This window comes from Nyctereutes procyonoides, unplaced genomic scaffold (assembly GCF_905146905.1).
Source record: "Nyctereutes procyonoides isolate TBG_1078 unplaced genomic scaffold, NYPRO_anot_genome, whole genome shotgun sequence".
Classification (NCBI taxonomy): Eukaryota; Metazoa; Chordata; class Mammalia; order Carnivora; family Canidae; genus Nyctereutes; species Nyctereutes procyonoides.
Genome location: NW_026575025.1, coordinates 13,573,042 through 13,589,030, shown reverse-complemented (window position 1 = coordinate 13,589,030; position 15,989 = coordinate 13,573,042). Strand labels below are relative to the sequence as shown.

The 15,989-nt window shown below is 41.7% G+C and overlaps 1 protein-coding gene across 1 annotated transcript; it reads left to right on the top strand.

The window, feature by feature from the left end:
* Positions 1-5,861: 5,861 nt before the first annotated feature.
* On the top strand, positions 5,862-9,062 carry SCGB1D2 (secretoglobin family 1D member 2). Its single transcript, XM_055309243.1, has 3 exons — positions 5,862-5,956; positions 7,630-7,820; positions 8,939-9,062. The coding sequence occupies exons 1-3, from the start codon at positions 5,902-5,904 to the stop codon at positions 8,963-8,965; spliced, it is 273 nt and encodes a 90-aa protein (XP_055165218.1). The 5' UTR covers positions 5,862-5,901; the 3' UTR covers positions 8,966-9,062.
* Positions 9,063-15,989: the final 6,927 nt, after the last annotated feature.

Genomic DNA, 15,989 nt, shown 5'->3' with positions numbered 1-15,989 from the left:
GACCCTGGGGTCACTACCTGAGCCAAAGGTAGATTAATGCTCAACCACTGAGCCACCCAGGTGCCCCTCTAGCTATTTTCAAATACAAAGTTAACAATTGTATTGCTCCGGGAAAATGAGATGAACAAACTTCTGTCTTCCCGAGAAGGAAGGGTCAGACCATCCGAGGAGAGTACCTGATATAGTCGGGCCACAGGAGGATCCCAGTGATGGGTGATGGTGCATTAAGTCAATGTGCAGTTGGATGAAAGATCCTCAAACTCCAGGTTGTGTCTGAAAAGGCACCTGGACTGCATTCCCAGCATTATTAAATGCAAGAATGGGACAAGGCACACATTGAGAACTTGTTATGGAAAATTCTGAAGCAACCAAGCATTTCTGACTTTTTTCTTCATTCTTTTCCCTATGTATGACCCAGAAAAAAGATTTAGACACCTTAGGATCATTGTTTTATGGCAACAGTTGGCAAACACGTGTCAGAAACAATCTCTGACGCCCAAGGACAATTTCCACATCATGGGCTTCTTTCTGCAGCTCGCAGCTTGTAGCAAGACGTTTGAGCATGCATAGGGTGTGAGGTTCGCTGCAGATGATGTGGGAGTAGTAGATGGCTCGGTCGGCTCACACATTTCCCTAAGGAACCTCATGGCAAAAATCTCAGGGTAGAGGCTCAGTAGTACAGAATGACAAGGGAAGAAACAATAAAATGGCTACATATGGAGTGAGTACGATGAGACACACTGGTGATTTGGATGTCATCAAAGATGCTTGTAGCTTTGGCTAAGGACATATATATGTTTCAATTTTTGATACTTCTTAAATGTGTGATGCAAAATATTATTGATACATTTCATAAAGAGCTGAATGAGACACTTTTTAGTTTTGTGTGTCCATAAATATCATGTATTGCTAAAAGTGTGTCAGGTTTATTCATGTTTTTCATCTTTAGAGATGTAAATCCTGAAAAGACGCCTCACATGAATGTGAAGATGGGAAAAGAGTGAATCTATGGCAGTGATGTCACTCCATCCTTTGAATTTCCCTAGGTACCAGCTAAAAATGACATTGTGATCTATCATTCTGATTTACCTTTAATGATTTATCATCACCAGCTAAATCAGATCCTTTAATGTGATCCAAGCAAGGAATCAAAAACCACTTCCTATAGAAAAAGATTATGTAATACAAAGTATTACTTTTAGTTATTTTTTTTTTTAGTTTAGAGATTTATACACACAGAGTCAATGCTGTTTAAGACCTGATGGGTGACATGCATGCTTCTGTCTTTAAAAACTGGAGCAAGAATATTTGTTGCAGGGAAAATGTGACATGACAACAAGTGTGACCACAGGATATATCTGTTGTAACACCATTTGTGGACCTTATGATCCAGAAGTAATATCTTAAATCTTTGCATGCCCCATGTCTATGTTAAGCACTTAAAGACTTAAGCCCTAGAGAATCCCTGGGGTTTAAACCACAACCAAACAGACACGTGTTCCCAGTGCCTCCTGATGTGAACAGGAGCCCAGAGACTCTTTGTGCCTTGGGGATAACTAATATCTATGGCCACCCACCACTCCCCTATACCTTTAGTTCCAGTACTCAGTGATTAGGAATTTAAAATCACAACAGCCATTTCAATATGATCAGCAAAATAAAAAAAATTAAATGACTGAAATGTAATGTGGGAGAAATTTTAACTGAGGAAAATTCCATTTTAACTTGAGAGAAATCTCAAAGGAATCAAAGACAAATTCTGAAGTATATGTTATTCACATAAACATTTCTCGTTGGTGGAGTTAGTTAGATTCAGTTTGAGATTTGATTTGAGAGTGAGCAAATTTATTTTGTGTGACATTTTACTGGTGTAATTTCCTTTTTGTTACCTGGGTGATAGCTGACATTACCAGAAACTCTGCTGAGCGTGTTTCCTGTATTAATTCATTTATGTTCACATAGATTGTATGAGGTAAACATTGTTATCACCTTCTTTTTACAGATGAGGCACCAGGCTAAGAAGGTCAACATCTTGCTGATATGCCCACAAGTAGAAAGTGTGAGAGCTGAGCTTGAGCAACCCAGAGTCTGGCCCTACAGTTGGACCCTTATACACTGGTCTCACTACTCAAGGAATGAATATATTCTACTTTGAAAGATCCACGGGATCCCTGGGTGGCGCAGCGGTTTGGCGCCTGCCTTTGGCGCAGGGCGCGATCCTGGAGACCCGGGATCGAATCCCACATCGGGCTCCCGGTGCATGGAGCCTGCTTCTCCCTCTGCCTATGTCTCTGCCTCTCTCTCTTTCTCTCTCTGTGACTATCATAAATAAATAAAAATTAAAAAAAAGAAAGATACTTCAGAATTCAAAACAAAGTGTAAAACTGTTCAGTAAAGATTCTGATGTGAGCTGAGTTGGATTTGCAAAATAATTTGAGAAGAGTGGATGTCCTGAATGTTCTTCTATTTCCATCAGGAGCAAAATGTGTGCCTCTATTTTTTCAGATTCCTTCATCAGTAAGTAAAGTAAGTAAAAGTATTTTTTACTTACTTTTATCAGTAAGTAAAACTTCATGATTTTATCTTTAAAGTTTTATGTATTTCCATTTATATATATCCTAACATAATTCTGTTGCTGCTATTGTTCAGTGGCCAATGGCATCTTTCCTTCCGTGTTGTAGCAGGTAATAGGAGGTTGATAGGAAAGTGATTGATGTTTACATGTTTTCAGCTACACAGGAAACTTTTATCACGTGTAATACTTTTTTTTAGTAGATTATTTTAAGTTTTCCTGACAGTTGATCAACTATCTATACGTAGTGACAATTCCATTGAATCAGGGTTTTTTATTGTTTTCTTGCTGATAGAGAATATGTGTTTTGTTTGTTTGTTTAACGATTTTATTTACTTATTTGACAAGAAAGAGAGAGTGGGGGAGACAGAGAACAAGCAGGGGGAACAGCAGGCAGAGGGAGAGAGAGAAGCAGGCTCCCCGGTGAGCAGGGAGCCAGACATGGGGCTCCATCCTAGGACCCTTGGATCATGACCCAAGCCGAAGGCAGAGACTCAGCTAACTAACTGATCCCCAAGCACCCAAAAGAGAATGTTTTTTTAACAGGAAGTTTCCTTCTTTCCTAATAGCTTTTATTGGGATACAGAAGTGTTAGGTTCACAGAAAAATTAAGCAGAGCACACAGAGTCCCAATGTGCCCCTCACCTCCACACGTGCACAATCTTCCTCACGCCACACCTGATGGTACATTTGTCACAATTGGTGAACTTATACTGCCACATCCTTATCACTCAAAGTCAGTAATTTAAATCACATTTCACTCAGGTTTCTACATTTGATGGGTTTTAACAGATACATGGTGACAGGTATCTGGCATCATCATCTCATACAGAGTAGTGTCCCAGCCTGCAAATCCTCTGCATTCTGCATATTCATCCTTCTTTCCTCCCCAACTTACAGAAACCATGGATCTTTTACAGTCGCCGTAATTTTGCCTTTCCAGGATGTCATAGAGTTGTAACCATACACTACGCAGCTCTTCAGATTGGCGACTCTTATTTGGTAATATGTGTGTAAGGTTCTTTCGTGCCTTCTCATGCCCTACAGCTCATCTATAAGAGCTCAATTCCATAGAATTTTGCAACTGTATTTCACTGTCTGAAGGTACCACAGTTTCTCCGTCCATCGACCTATTGAAGGACATCTTAATTGCTTACACAATTTGGAAATTATGATTAAGAATGCCATAAACATCATGTGCAGGTTTCATATAGACATGTATATAGCTCCTTTGCATAAATACCAAGGACACAATTGCTGGATAATATGGTAAGACTTTGTTTACTTTTATGAGAATTTCCACAATGGCTGTACCATTTTGCATTCTCACCAGCAATGAATGAGTGCTCCCACTGCTCCACATCACCAGCATTTGGTGTTGTCAATAAATTATATTTTTTCAAAAGCAAGAAAAGAAGAAGAGAACTGGAGAGAGAGAGATGAAGAAACTAGTTTGAGGATCATCATCCAGAAGAATTCAATTGAGTCAGAAACTGAGATGCAAGCAGAGAACTTCATTGTCATCAGCCCTCTTCCACCTGACTTGGCACCACCTCTAGCCATCTTGACTGAAAGTACCACTTTGTTACTGTACAATTCATACACTATCATGCCTGAGCTAGACCTACTGGCTTCCAACCCGAACAAGTTTGAGCAAGTTTCTTACTTTCTGCAAGTTAGCTGACTCAACTTTTAAAATAGGAAATAGAATTCTTCATAGATTTGTAGCAATGATTGAAGATGATAAATTATGTTTGCACATTGTCTGGCCATAGCTAGCAAGCAAAAATTAGTGCTACTCTTTTTATTGCACAATTATTATTGGCTATGTGAGGTTTTGAAACCCAAAGGAACTGTACAGAGGATTATAACAGTATGTTGCCAGATATAATCAGCCCACTGTTCTTGTGATTACATGATTTTTATTGAACATGATATTTCACCTGCCCCAGCCTCTGGCAACCAGCATTTGCTCTATGTCTATGAAACTGACTACTCTAGGAACCTCATACTGGTGGAATCATGTAGTGTTTTTTTCTTTTTACTGGCTTATTTCCTTTAGTGTACTATCCTCAAGGTTCACCCATGTTGTAGCATGTGACAGGTTTTCCTTGATTTATAAGGCTGAATGTGAATAGTACTACATTATATATATGTACCACATTTTCTTTATCTATCCATCTGCCCATGGACACTGTGTTCTTTCCACCTCTTGGTTATTGTGGATAATGAAGCTATGAACATCAGTATGCAAATACGTGTTTCACACCCTGCTTCAATTCTTTTGCACAGGTACTCAGAGGTGACTCGATTGATCATATTAACTTTCCTTTTAATTTTTGGAGGGATATCCAGGCTCTTTTCCTCACAGGCTGCACCATTTTACACTCCCACCAAAAAAAGCACAAGAATTCCTATTACTCCAAATCCCTGCCTACACTTGTTCTCTCCTGTTATTTTTTTTTACAATAGTCATCATAATGGGTGTGAAAAGCCCATGTGATTTTGACTAGATCTGAAACCCAGCAGGAAAGCACTAGTGCAAATAAACCTACATGTGTCTCATCCCACCCACCATTCTGCCCCCACATCCCACGGAGTACAGTGGAAACTCTCCTTGATTTGGCCAGTCCAGTATCTCTAGTCACACAACTTTCCCTCTGCCACTATGTACTATTATATATTAAATATTAGCTTAAATTAGTAAATTATTATTGGGGATATAGGCTTCCTCTTGACATTGTCTTCTTTTGGGATACCATAAACCACTCATTCCTCTCACTGGGGTCACCAGGCTACTAACCTTTCTCCCTCACCTGCCCAAAGGGAAACTTGGCAGAGCAGGCATCATTTCATACTGAAGATACACCCTAAGTTTAGGGGTTTGTTGATTCATAGTCACTCATTTATTCTAAGAATATTTGCTTTTCCTCTCATGTGTGCCAGACACTATGCTAAATAAACATGAGCAAAACCAGAGGTTGCCCCTGCACTTCAGGAGCTAACATCCAGGGGGGCTTGCATCAATTAATTGACTACACATTTGTGAAATCACATCATCAGTGTTTGCTACAAAGGAGAGGTGCATGGTGCCAGCAACGACCATGAACAGGAACTCTGACCCTGCCACTGGGGTCTGTGACATCAATTGATGACATGAGAGAGGAACAGAGGGCTGGAAGCCAACCCCTTAACCTGACCACATGTTTATTTGGGCAGCACCAGAGAGGCTCTCTAGCTATAAGTAGCCCTGGGCTCCCTGGGCTCCTGAGTTCAGCTCCTAAATTGCTCACCATTCACTAAGCTGAAAACTCAAAACAAAATAAACCATGAGGCTGTCCCTGAGTGTCCTGCTGGTCACTCTGGCTCTTTGCTGCTATGAGGGTGAGTATCATTACTCATCAGACAGGCACCAGCCCTGGTGAGTACCCTTCTCTGAGCTAGGTGAACCTAAGTGGCTTTTCTCTTTTTCTTCTACTTGTGAACTAGTCCCCAACCCCTTCTCCCAACCTCAGGGCTCATTTTATCAGTTCCCAACACTCTAGAGTTTTACAAGAAATTGTTGCAGGCAAATTTTAAGAGTTTTCCAAGGGAGCCTCCTCCTTATTTGTGATCTGTGTTTCAGAAGCAAGAGGAGAAAGATTTAGGTTTGATACATGGCTCTGCCACTTACCAGTGTTTTGAGCTTGAGCAAAATGCTTAATCTCTTCTCATCCTTGGATTTGACAGATACCACAAGAGTAGCTACAGCAATGGATGAGATTAAGTCTGTTAAGGGTCTAACTTTTGTCTACTAGTTCCTAGACATTCCCCTTCCCAGAGTTTTTCAGGTGCCAGTGTAGTCCACAGCTTTTTAACTCACGGATTCAGACTCATAAAATGTTACAGCTGGAAGGGTTTGGGAGAGTTATCACTTCCAGAAGAGCCTGTGTTCTCTTAGTCTCTGATCATAAATCTTCAAGGAGGCTCTGGTAACAAGCAGCAATCACTACAGCTACTAATGAGTAGATCTCACTGTATCTACCAGTCCTCCTGGTTTTCTAAGAGTGCTACCAGTATTTTGTAATACACCAAGTACACTTGGAGGGGTAGGATTTCTGTTTATCTAGATGAACTGTGGCCATCCACTCACAATATTTTGGCCTGTCTTCTTACCCTTGATATTGACCCAAGTCTTCTTCAGTCTTTCTATTTCATCTGATTAAATGTCCTGGTCTTTCCCTCTGCTGACTGTGGTATGAACCTCTCAAATTCCTTGCATAGTTTCACATCCAATCAGGGGTCAGATCAGAATCTAACTACAGTGCGGTTACAAAAACTTGGGGAGATAGAGAATCCACACTAGGAAAAGTGGTCACTTCAGGCCTCCACACAGTTTCATGGGATCAAGAAAGAGCCCCATTCCCTGCCTCTCACCCTCTCTAAGATATTCTGCACATCACTGAACAAATAAGAGAGCCTATCATAGTTTTGTAGATAAGCTTCAAATGTGTTCAAACTGATTACCTAGGAGGTTGTGTTTGTATGCATGTGGTTAGCTTTTTGACCTGTCGGTGTCCAATGACATAATATTATTCTTTAGTCTGAAAGTGGCATATTCCAACATATAAATAATGTGACCTGCTCTTCTCCAGATTACTCTCCCCTTCTCTGCTCTCTGGAAAGATCTGGTTCTACCATTCACTTAAAAAAATGATTACCAAAATCTCCTCTTCTCTGATATCCAAGACAAAAATAAGGCATCACTCTGTTCAGGCAGACTTAATTGTTTGAAATAAAAAGAAAGTAAACTTCTGCACCAGGAAATCTTGTAAAGGAGGGAATGTGCCTTAAAAAGGACAAAAACTGAACTAGGGATCACTAAGTCTATAGTCTAGTCCTGGCTCTGCTGTTTGCTCCCTGCCTGATGTGAGGAAGTCACAGCTTCCGGGGTCAGGCATCGTCATTGGCACTATTATGGCATGAGATCCTAAAACCTCTTGTCTAGTTCTGACTTCAGGGAGCCACGGGAAAATGTGATTTTCCTTACATAGGTTGTATATCTTTTTCTTCCCCAGGCAATGCAATCACCTGTCCAGGCTTTGCACTTGAATTGAAGAGCTTCTTCTTTCTAGACCCAGCTAGCTATGAGACTATACTTCGGATACTATGTGACCCACCTCAAGAAGTCATTCAGGCCAAGTTGAAAGTGAAGAACTGCACAGATCAGATATCCCTTGGGAACAGAATGCTAATTGCAAGAACAATGGTAATTCCTTTCTTCTTTGTGCATAGAGACTTCTGCTCAGCTGAGCAGCCAGGAAGGCAGTCAGGGTGCTGCTCCACTGGGGACACAGGTGGTGGAGGTACCTGTCTCCCTTCGCTGTGATAGGCTTAAAGATGGCCACAGGGCAGATGACGTTATACCTGGGGAGCTACACTGAGGCTGCAAGGAGCTCTGGGCACATTCCTCCTTCTTTAGGCCACTTCCTGGGCTCTAGGTTCCCCAAAGTGTCCTGAGGAGGACAAGCAGTGATGTCGAAGGGCCAAAGCCTGGCGGCCTCCTTATCAGGGAGCTCTACTGTGGGCGAGCTCCCCCCTCAGATTGGACACAGTCACAGGGGAATCCCATGGAGGTCTTGGGGTTGAACAGAGAGACAGCTTGAAGAGAGGAAACCCAGCCCTCTGTCAGCATGAAGAGCAGCCTGTCAGCTGCTGCAGAGCCAAGGCCTACCCTCCATACCTCAGCTCACTTCACCATCCCTGCCTACTATTCTTTCCCTTATTATGCCCATGTCCAGAGACCCTCCTTCCTCTGTCTCCTATAGCCACCTGTGAGGGTGAAACACTTCAATTACATCTTTGTCGAGAAATTAGATATTTAACAGTGCCTCTCAGCCCATCAGGTGCTGGCTTTGGGTCATGAGATTCAGTCACAAATGTCACAGGGGCTGAGTTGGATTTCCACACCATGACCCTGGGACTCACCTGAAAGCCATATTCCTCAAATCCCCTCCCACCCTTTTTCTAGTCACTCACTCTCATATCCCCACTGCAATGAAAATTTAGAGTCCTCTGCCTTGAGATAGTAGAGAAAAAACTCCCGGGCTGCTCCTCCTTGCATTAGAAACCTGGGTCTAATGGCTCTTGGCTCATCTCAGGATTTATTTGCCAGACTATGGAAATAGATTGTTCCTGAACTGCATGGTTTGTTCTAATTGTGTCAGATGTATTTAGCTTACCATCCTCTCTGGTTTCCTGTCTTGTGCCCATTCTACTTGCCTTTTGTTGGTCAAAACTTCACTGACAAATTTTTGTGAGTGACAGTCTGTGTTAAGATGTCATCCCCAGGAGCAGCACTGATCTCTCTTTCTTTATCTATTTCAGGTGAGAATCATGGAGTCCTGTATATAACGAATCTTACATACTAGTATCCCTGTCTCCCAATGGTCACCTGATCTTGTAGAAAATGTAAAGGTTTCAACATCTTGCTTCAATAAATCACTCTCCCTGCACTACTCTATTTGTCTTCTTATTACTCCACAGTCTCCAGCCTTGAGTTGGGGTGGTCTTTGTCATGAAGTGCCCATTGGGTGCTGTCAACAGTAAATTTCAGAGACTTAATATCCAGTTACTCATGGCAACCTGAAGAGCAGGACCACAAGAGGGAATATTTGCTCAGGAATAATCCTGCACCACTTTATAGATTTCCCACTCACATGGCCATGATCGTAAATGAGATTTCAGAATGATGCACAATTAAAATGTTACTGCTGTAGTTTTGTATGAGGGATACCCACAGCTTGTCTGGTCAGTCACACGTTTCTCAACCAGGAGCATCTCTAATATTGTGTCCTTATCACAACTACAACCAACCTGCTTGGTCCTCACAACTTCACTCTGATTTCAATCCTATGATTCTCTGGTACAATTTGTTTTCTGTCTCCTTCTCAGTTTTTAGTGAATCTCCAGGGTTCACCCTTTAGTTAACTCTTTTTGACTCTGCACATGCACATTGCTCTGTGACCTCTAGACCACTCATCAACACCTCAGGCTAATGCTTTTTCCCTCATATTCTCCTGAGAGCTCCAGAAACAGCATCCAGCTGCCATCTGGACAACTTCATTCAAGACTCCACAGTTTCTTCAGGATAAATGTATGAAGCTGTATATACTGCCTTGCTACCTGCTCTTCCTTCCACAAGCCCCGCGTTCTACTTAAGGCCCCAAGCCATGAGGCACCTGATGCGGAAAATCTGGATTAATTTCCAGTGACTGCTGCAAAACACTACCACACACTTGGTGGTTTACACCAATTATTTTCTCAAGTTGGGATGACAGCGGCCCAAAATCTGTAACACTTTGCAGAAATCATTGTGTCGGAAGGGCCACGCTCCTTCTGGAAAGTTGAGGTGAAAATCTATTTATGGCTACTTATAGTTTTAATGGCTGGAAACCATCATTCCTTGTCTTGTGTCCCCTCACTCTGATCTCTGCTCTATAAGGTCACACTGCCTTCTCTTTTCCATGCCTGTCAATCTTCCTCTGTCTCCCTTATATAAAATATATGGGTTTTCAGGGCACCTGGGTGGCTCAGACAGTTAAGTATCTGCCTTCAGCTCAGGTAGTGGTCTTAAAGTCCTGGAATCAAGCCCAGTTTCAGGCTCCCTGCACAGCAGGGGTTCTGCTTCTCCCTCTCCTTCGCCTATCCTCCTACTCATGTTCTCAGCCATTCTCTCTCTCTCTCATAAATAAATAAATTCTTTAAAATAGATTAGATTGCATTTAGAGGATAATCCCCAAAATTCAGGATAACCTGTCCATGTCAGAATCTAGTTTTATCACATGGACAAAGTCTTTTTCTACCATGAAGGGTAACATTGCAAGTTGCAGGCATTAAGATGTGGGTGTCTTTTGGAGAAACTTGATAAGTTTAACACAATCCCCTTCCCCACTGACCTCTAAAATTTCTTTATTTTTTAAATTTTTTTAAAAATTTATTTATGATAGTCACAGAGAGAGAGAGAGAGAGAGAGAGGCAGAGACACAGGCAGAGGGAGAAGCAGGCTCCATGCACCGGGAGCCCGACGTGGGATTCGATCCCGGGTCTCCAGGATTGGGCCCCGGGCCAAAGGCAGGCGTCAAACCGCTGCGCCACCCAGGGATCCCTGACCTCTAAAATTTCACTGAGTTCTGCCCCCCTCCAATCCCACAGTCTCACTCTGAGCTTCCCTCCCAACTTTCCCCACAGCTGTTATCACAGTCCAGTCCCATCCTGCCCAGCTTGGGTCAAAGTCACCTATAAGGTTCCCTGAACTCTCTGGTACCTTTCCTGCAATACCTCCTCCTCATCAATGCGAAAGTGACCTTCTCACCTAACTATGAATCTGACCTCACTCCTAGAACCATGAATTACAAAAAGTTAAGTGTTTCCAAACCTTTTCAGTAAGAGGACATTTTCAATCTTAAACCCAACTCTAAAATTAGGATCCCTGGGTGGCTCAGTGGTTTGGCGCCTGCCTTCGGCCCAGGGCACAAGTCCTGGGATCGAGTCCCGCGTCGGGCTCCTGGCATGGAGCCTGCTTCTCCCTCTGCCTGTGTCTCTGCCTCTCTCTCTCTATGTCTATCATGAATGAATAAATAAAATCTTTTAAATAAATAAATAAATAAATTATAGTCAGCAATTGATACTACCTCTTGACGGAGAAACAGAAGGTGACAGCTATCTACCATTATCAATTATTAGCAATGCCTTAATAATAAATATGTATTTAACATATCAGGGAATATGTACACTCAAACTGGCCCCCTTTTATGAAATACATCCCATATTCTCCCATATTCAGCCTACACACTATGTGCAGCTGGCACAAGGACTATGGATCTCTTGCAAACCCTGAGATACTCAGACTGCAGACAACTGCTGGGAGGAGCAAGGCCCATCATTTACACTATACACAAGGACATCCATGGCTCCACCCCTGGGCAGCCCCTCAGCCTCTCTCCCTGATCACAGGGACTGTATACTCAGCCACAGTCATCTACATACCATTCCCTCATGTATCCTACTCAGTCACACTACCTCAGTACCAGGACCAGGACAGGTGGGGTCCTCTTTGCCTCTAATATCTTCCCTGAATAGGACAGCCTACCATCTCACCTGTAAAGTCTATTTCATGTCTCCTCCTCTGGGAAGCTTTCTCTGAGTCACACACCCTAAAACAAATCTTTATACACCCTCAAGAACAAGCACACAGATACACAGTTTTACAATCACACACAGACAAACCCAGAGACACTCATACACTGACAAACACACACACATACACGCCCATTCTTTCGTTATCATTTTGCCTTTCTGTGATAGAATATTCCTATGTCAGAGTTGTTTGCAGTAATTTAATAATATAAAACAACAAATTTCTATCACTATTGTTGTTCCTAAAATACTAGCATTTATATTCATTGAGCAGTCTTATGGACTGGTCATTACCCGAAAAGTTCACATGTTCTCTCACTTATCCCGACTGGTAGCCAGGAAGGTAAAAGATTATTACTACCATTGAATGTGGAGATGAAAAATGTCTTCCTCATGTTCCTCTACCCTGCCTCTGTGTTGGAACCAACTGTGAAGATTTCAAAAGCAGCTGATGCTTAGACTGGTCCCACCTCTGCCAGGACAAACATACAGATATCTCTGCAGGTAGAACCCATTAAGCCCTCATTTCTTCATCTCCAACCCCTTTAGGTGTCAGCAGTCCAGTGACTGGTGAACATGTGCCACCTGTTGACAAGTGGAGGAGGACAAGATTCTCCATAAGATTCAGAGAACCCCCAGCATCACCATGGTGATCACCTTGACCTTACTATTTTTATTTAAGTAGTCTCTGCACCCAACATGGGGCTCAGACTCTAGATCAGGAGATGAAGAGTCCCATGCTCTTCCCATTGAGCAGCTAGCCACCCAGTGCCTAAGACTTTTCCTTAGCTATTTCTGTAAACCTTCAAGCCCAATAATTTCAGGGTATTCATTAGTTTCACTGTTATACAAGTAACAAACTTAGGGATTCATGAAGGACATTTTCCTTCATGAGCTGCTCCTAGAGAATGTAAGGTAAGATAAAGCAGGACTGCAAAGGCTGGGGCTGAGAGGAGAAATGTTCACAGAGTGATTGTTTACTGTGTGCAGTTTCTGACTGAGTTCACCTCTGCAAATGGGTAGCCGTGACAACACTGGGAATGTACTTAATGCAGTAGAACTGTACATTTAAATATGGTTTAAGTGGTAAATGTTATCTTTTGTGTATATTACCAAACACCAACACATACACACTGTCGTGCACACAAAACACACATACTCCATAGGCTATAGCTCTCTGAGGCAGCAGAAAGAGAACTATATGGAGGAGGACCTGTAGTTCAATCTCCATTGGACATAATCCTCCACTGTTGCTGACACCTCAACCTAAATTACGTCTGGTGTCAACTCACTGTTTGATTTGCCTCCTGGATTTTTCATGTTGACATAAACCTATTTTTCTAGAAACTCTGGATCTAAGTCACAACAGTGAATAACCAAGTATGAAGGATGGATGTATTCGGAGTTTCTCGATTTTGACTCAGGCCTCTAACTGTTCCCAGATTAATACTCTCTGCCCGGGACTCCTCTTCCAATGGCTTCTCCCTACATCCATCTTACTCCCTAGGACAAGGTCAAGACTCTGAACACAAAGCTCTGCTTTTGCCATGGCTTATTTCCAGCAAACTTTCAAAGGTTCTCTATGTCCTAGGATATGACGTCTAATGTCTCCATTCTGAAATTAGCATATTCAGGCCTGTAAAGTAATCAAAATCTCACACCATTTCACACTTAAGACTTCTCCTTTCTTTCTCTCCTTTGCTACTATTTTTTTTTCTCTCCCCACTACTAACCATAATTTCTGACAGAGTTAGGGCCTAAAATGAGGAGAGACAAAAGGACAAGAAACTTCTTAATTGATTCACACTCTTTTGCAATTAGTCCAGATACTGTGAGACAGGCAGCTCTTTCTCCTGAGAATCCTTTCATGGGTCTTCAGAAAGCCCAGATTACTAAGATCTTTTCAATTCCTCAAGACTTAAAAACATTCAGAGTAAAAGAAAGCTCTGGAAAAAATTAAAAATCTAACCACTGAAAAAGAATAATAAGTTGGAAGACAAAGCAAACTGTGGAACAAAAGTAATGTATATGAAGTGGAAAGGATAAAGAACATAAATATGAGAGAAAGCAAAAGCATCTTAAAGCATCAATCCATAACACCCAACTAAAAAGATTCTAGAATGAGACAGACCATGATGGAAAGAAAATTATCAGAGAAAAATCTCAAGAACATTTCCTAGAAATGAAGAATACAAAATTGCATCTCCCACTCACTCTTCACATAAAAACACATTTCTGTGATCCTTTTGAACATCCTCAGAAGAAAGGTATTTCTTTCAGGAGAAAACACTGGGACATATAAAGGAGGAGGGAAAATGGATCCAACACTAGAGGGGAAGACACGAGAGTTAGATTAAAAATTCAGAGGTTACAATCTATAATTGTATATGAATGGAATTCTATATGAAATCAACTATCACTTAAGCAAGAAGATAAATGGAGATTTTCAAAATACAAGTCCTTAAAAGTTTTCTCTCCAGTGAGCTTTTCCTCAGAAACTATGGGAGGTTATGCTTTACCAAAGAGAAGGAATAGATGAGGAAGATAAGACACGGAACTCAGTCAATGTAGGATATAACATAGGTTCTTATGGATGAATCAGTAGAGAAAGGTTTTATTTTTTAAAAAAGATTTTGTTACTTATTCATTTGAGACAAAGAGAGAAGAAGGGACATGGGCAGAGGGAGAAGGAGGCTCCCTAAAGGGAGCCTGATACAGCACTCGATCCCAGGACCCCAGGATCACGACATAAGCCGAAGGCAGACACTCAACCACTGAGACACCCAGATGTCCCAAGAACCGATTTCAAGAGTATTGAGAACAGGGGTCTCTGAGTGGCTTAGCAGTTGAGCACCTCCCTTAGGCCCAGGGTGTGATCCTGGAGACGCAGGATCAAGTCCCACATTGGGCTCCCTGCATGGAGCCTGCTTCTCCCTCTGCCTGTGTCCCTGCCTCTCTCTCTCTCTCTCTCTCTCTCTCTCTCTCTGTCTCTCATGAATAAATAAATAAAATATTTAAAAAATAAAAAAAGTTTAAAAAAAAGTATTGAGAACATGACAAAACCAGGAGACACAGTGAAAAAAATCATAGATGAGTATGAGACTACATGGTGTGGATAAGAATAGAGACCGCTCCAGTGCTTATCATTAGAAACTGTTTTTCAATCGTTTCTTTTTTCAACAGTGTTTCCATATCACTATTTTAAAATGAAAATTTTTGAGATACCACCTCACACCAGTGAGAATGGGGAAAATTAACAAGGCAGGAAACCACAAATGTTGGAGAGGATGTGCACTGTTGGTGGGAATGTGAACTGGTGCAGCCACTCTGGAAAACTGTGTGGAGGGTCCTCAAAGAGTTAAAAATAGACCTGCCCTACGACCCAACAATTGCCCTGCTGGGGATTTACCCCAAAGATACAGATGCAATGAAACGCCGGGACACCTGCACCCCGATGTTTCTAGCAGTAATGTCCACAATAGCCAAACTGTGGAAGGAGCCTCGGTGTCCATGGAAAGATGAATGGATCAAGAAGATGTGGTCTATGTATACAATGGAATATTCCTCAGCCATTAGAAACGACAAATACCCACCATTTGCTTTGACGTGGATGGAACTGGAGGGTATTATGCTGAGTGAAATAAGTCAATCGGAGATGGACAAATATTATATGGTCTCATTCATTTGGGGAATATAAAAAATAGTGAAAGAGAATAAAGGGGAAAGGAGAAAAAATGAGTGGGAAATATCTGAAAGGGAGACAGAACATGAGAGACTCCTAACTCTGGGAAACAAACAAGGGGTGGTAGAAAGGGAGGTGGGCAGGGGGTGGGGGTGACTGGGTGACGGGCACTGAGGGGGGCACTTGATGGGATGAGCACTGGCTGTTATGCTATATGTTGGCAAATTGAATACCAATAAAAAATAAATAAATAAATAAATAAATAAATAAATAAATAAATAAATAAATAAATAAATAAAATGAAAATTTTGAGGGGCGCTGCCTGGCTCAATGGGAACAGCATGAGAATATTGATCTTGGGATCCTGAGTTTGAGCCGCATGTGGCATGCAGAGATGACTAAAAATAAGTAAACTTAAACAAATCAAGTGAAAAATTTGAAAAACACAAGAATTTATTAGAAATGAAAGGAAGGACAATAGTGAAGAGCAGATGCAAGAACAATTAATTGGTCAGGGAACAATGTGGCCAAATATATGTTAAATGTTGCAAATTATCT

Coding starts and splice junctions, on each gene's coding strand:
- SCGB1D2 (XM_055309243.1), top strand. CDS start 5,902: ATGAGGCTGTCCCTGAGTGTCCTGCTGGTCACTCTGGCTCTTTGCTGC. Junction 5,957..7,629: donor GGCTCTTTGCTGCTATGAGG/GTGAGTATCATT, acceptor TTTCTTCCCCAG/GCAATGCAATCACCTGTCCA. Junction 7,821..8,938: donor TGCTAATTGCAAGAACAATG/GTAATTCCTTTC, acceptor TATCTATTTCAG/GTGAGAATCATGGAGTCCTG.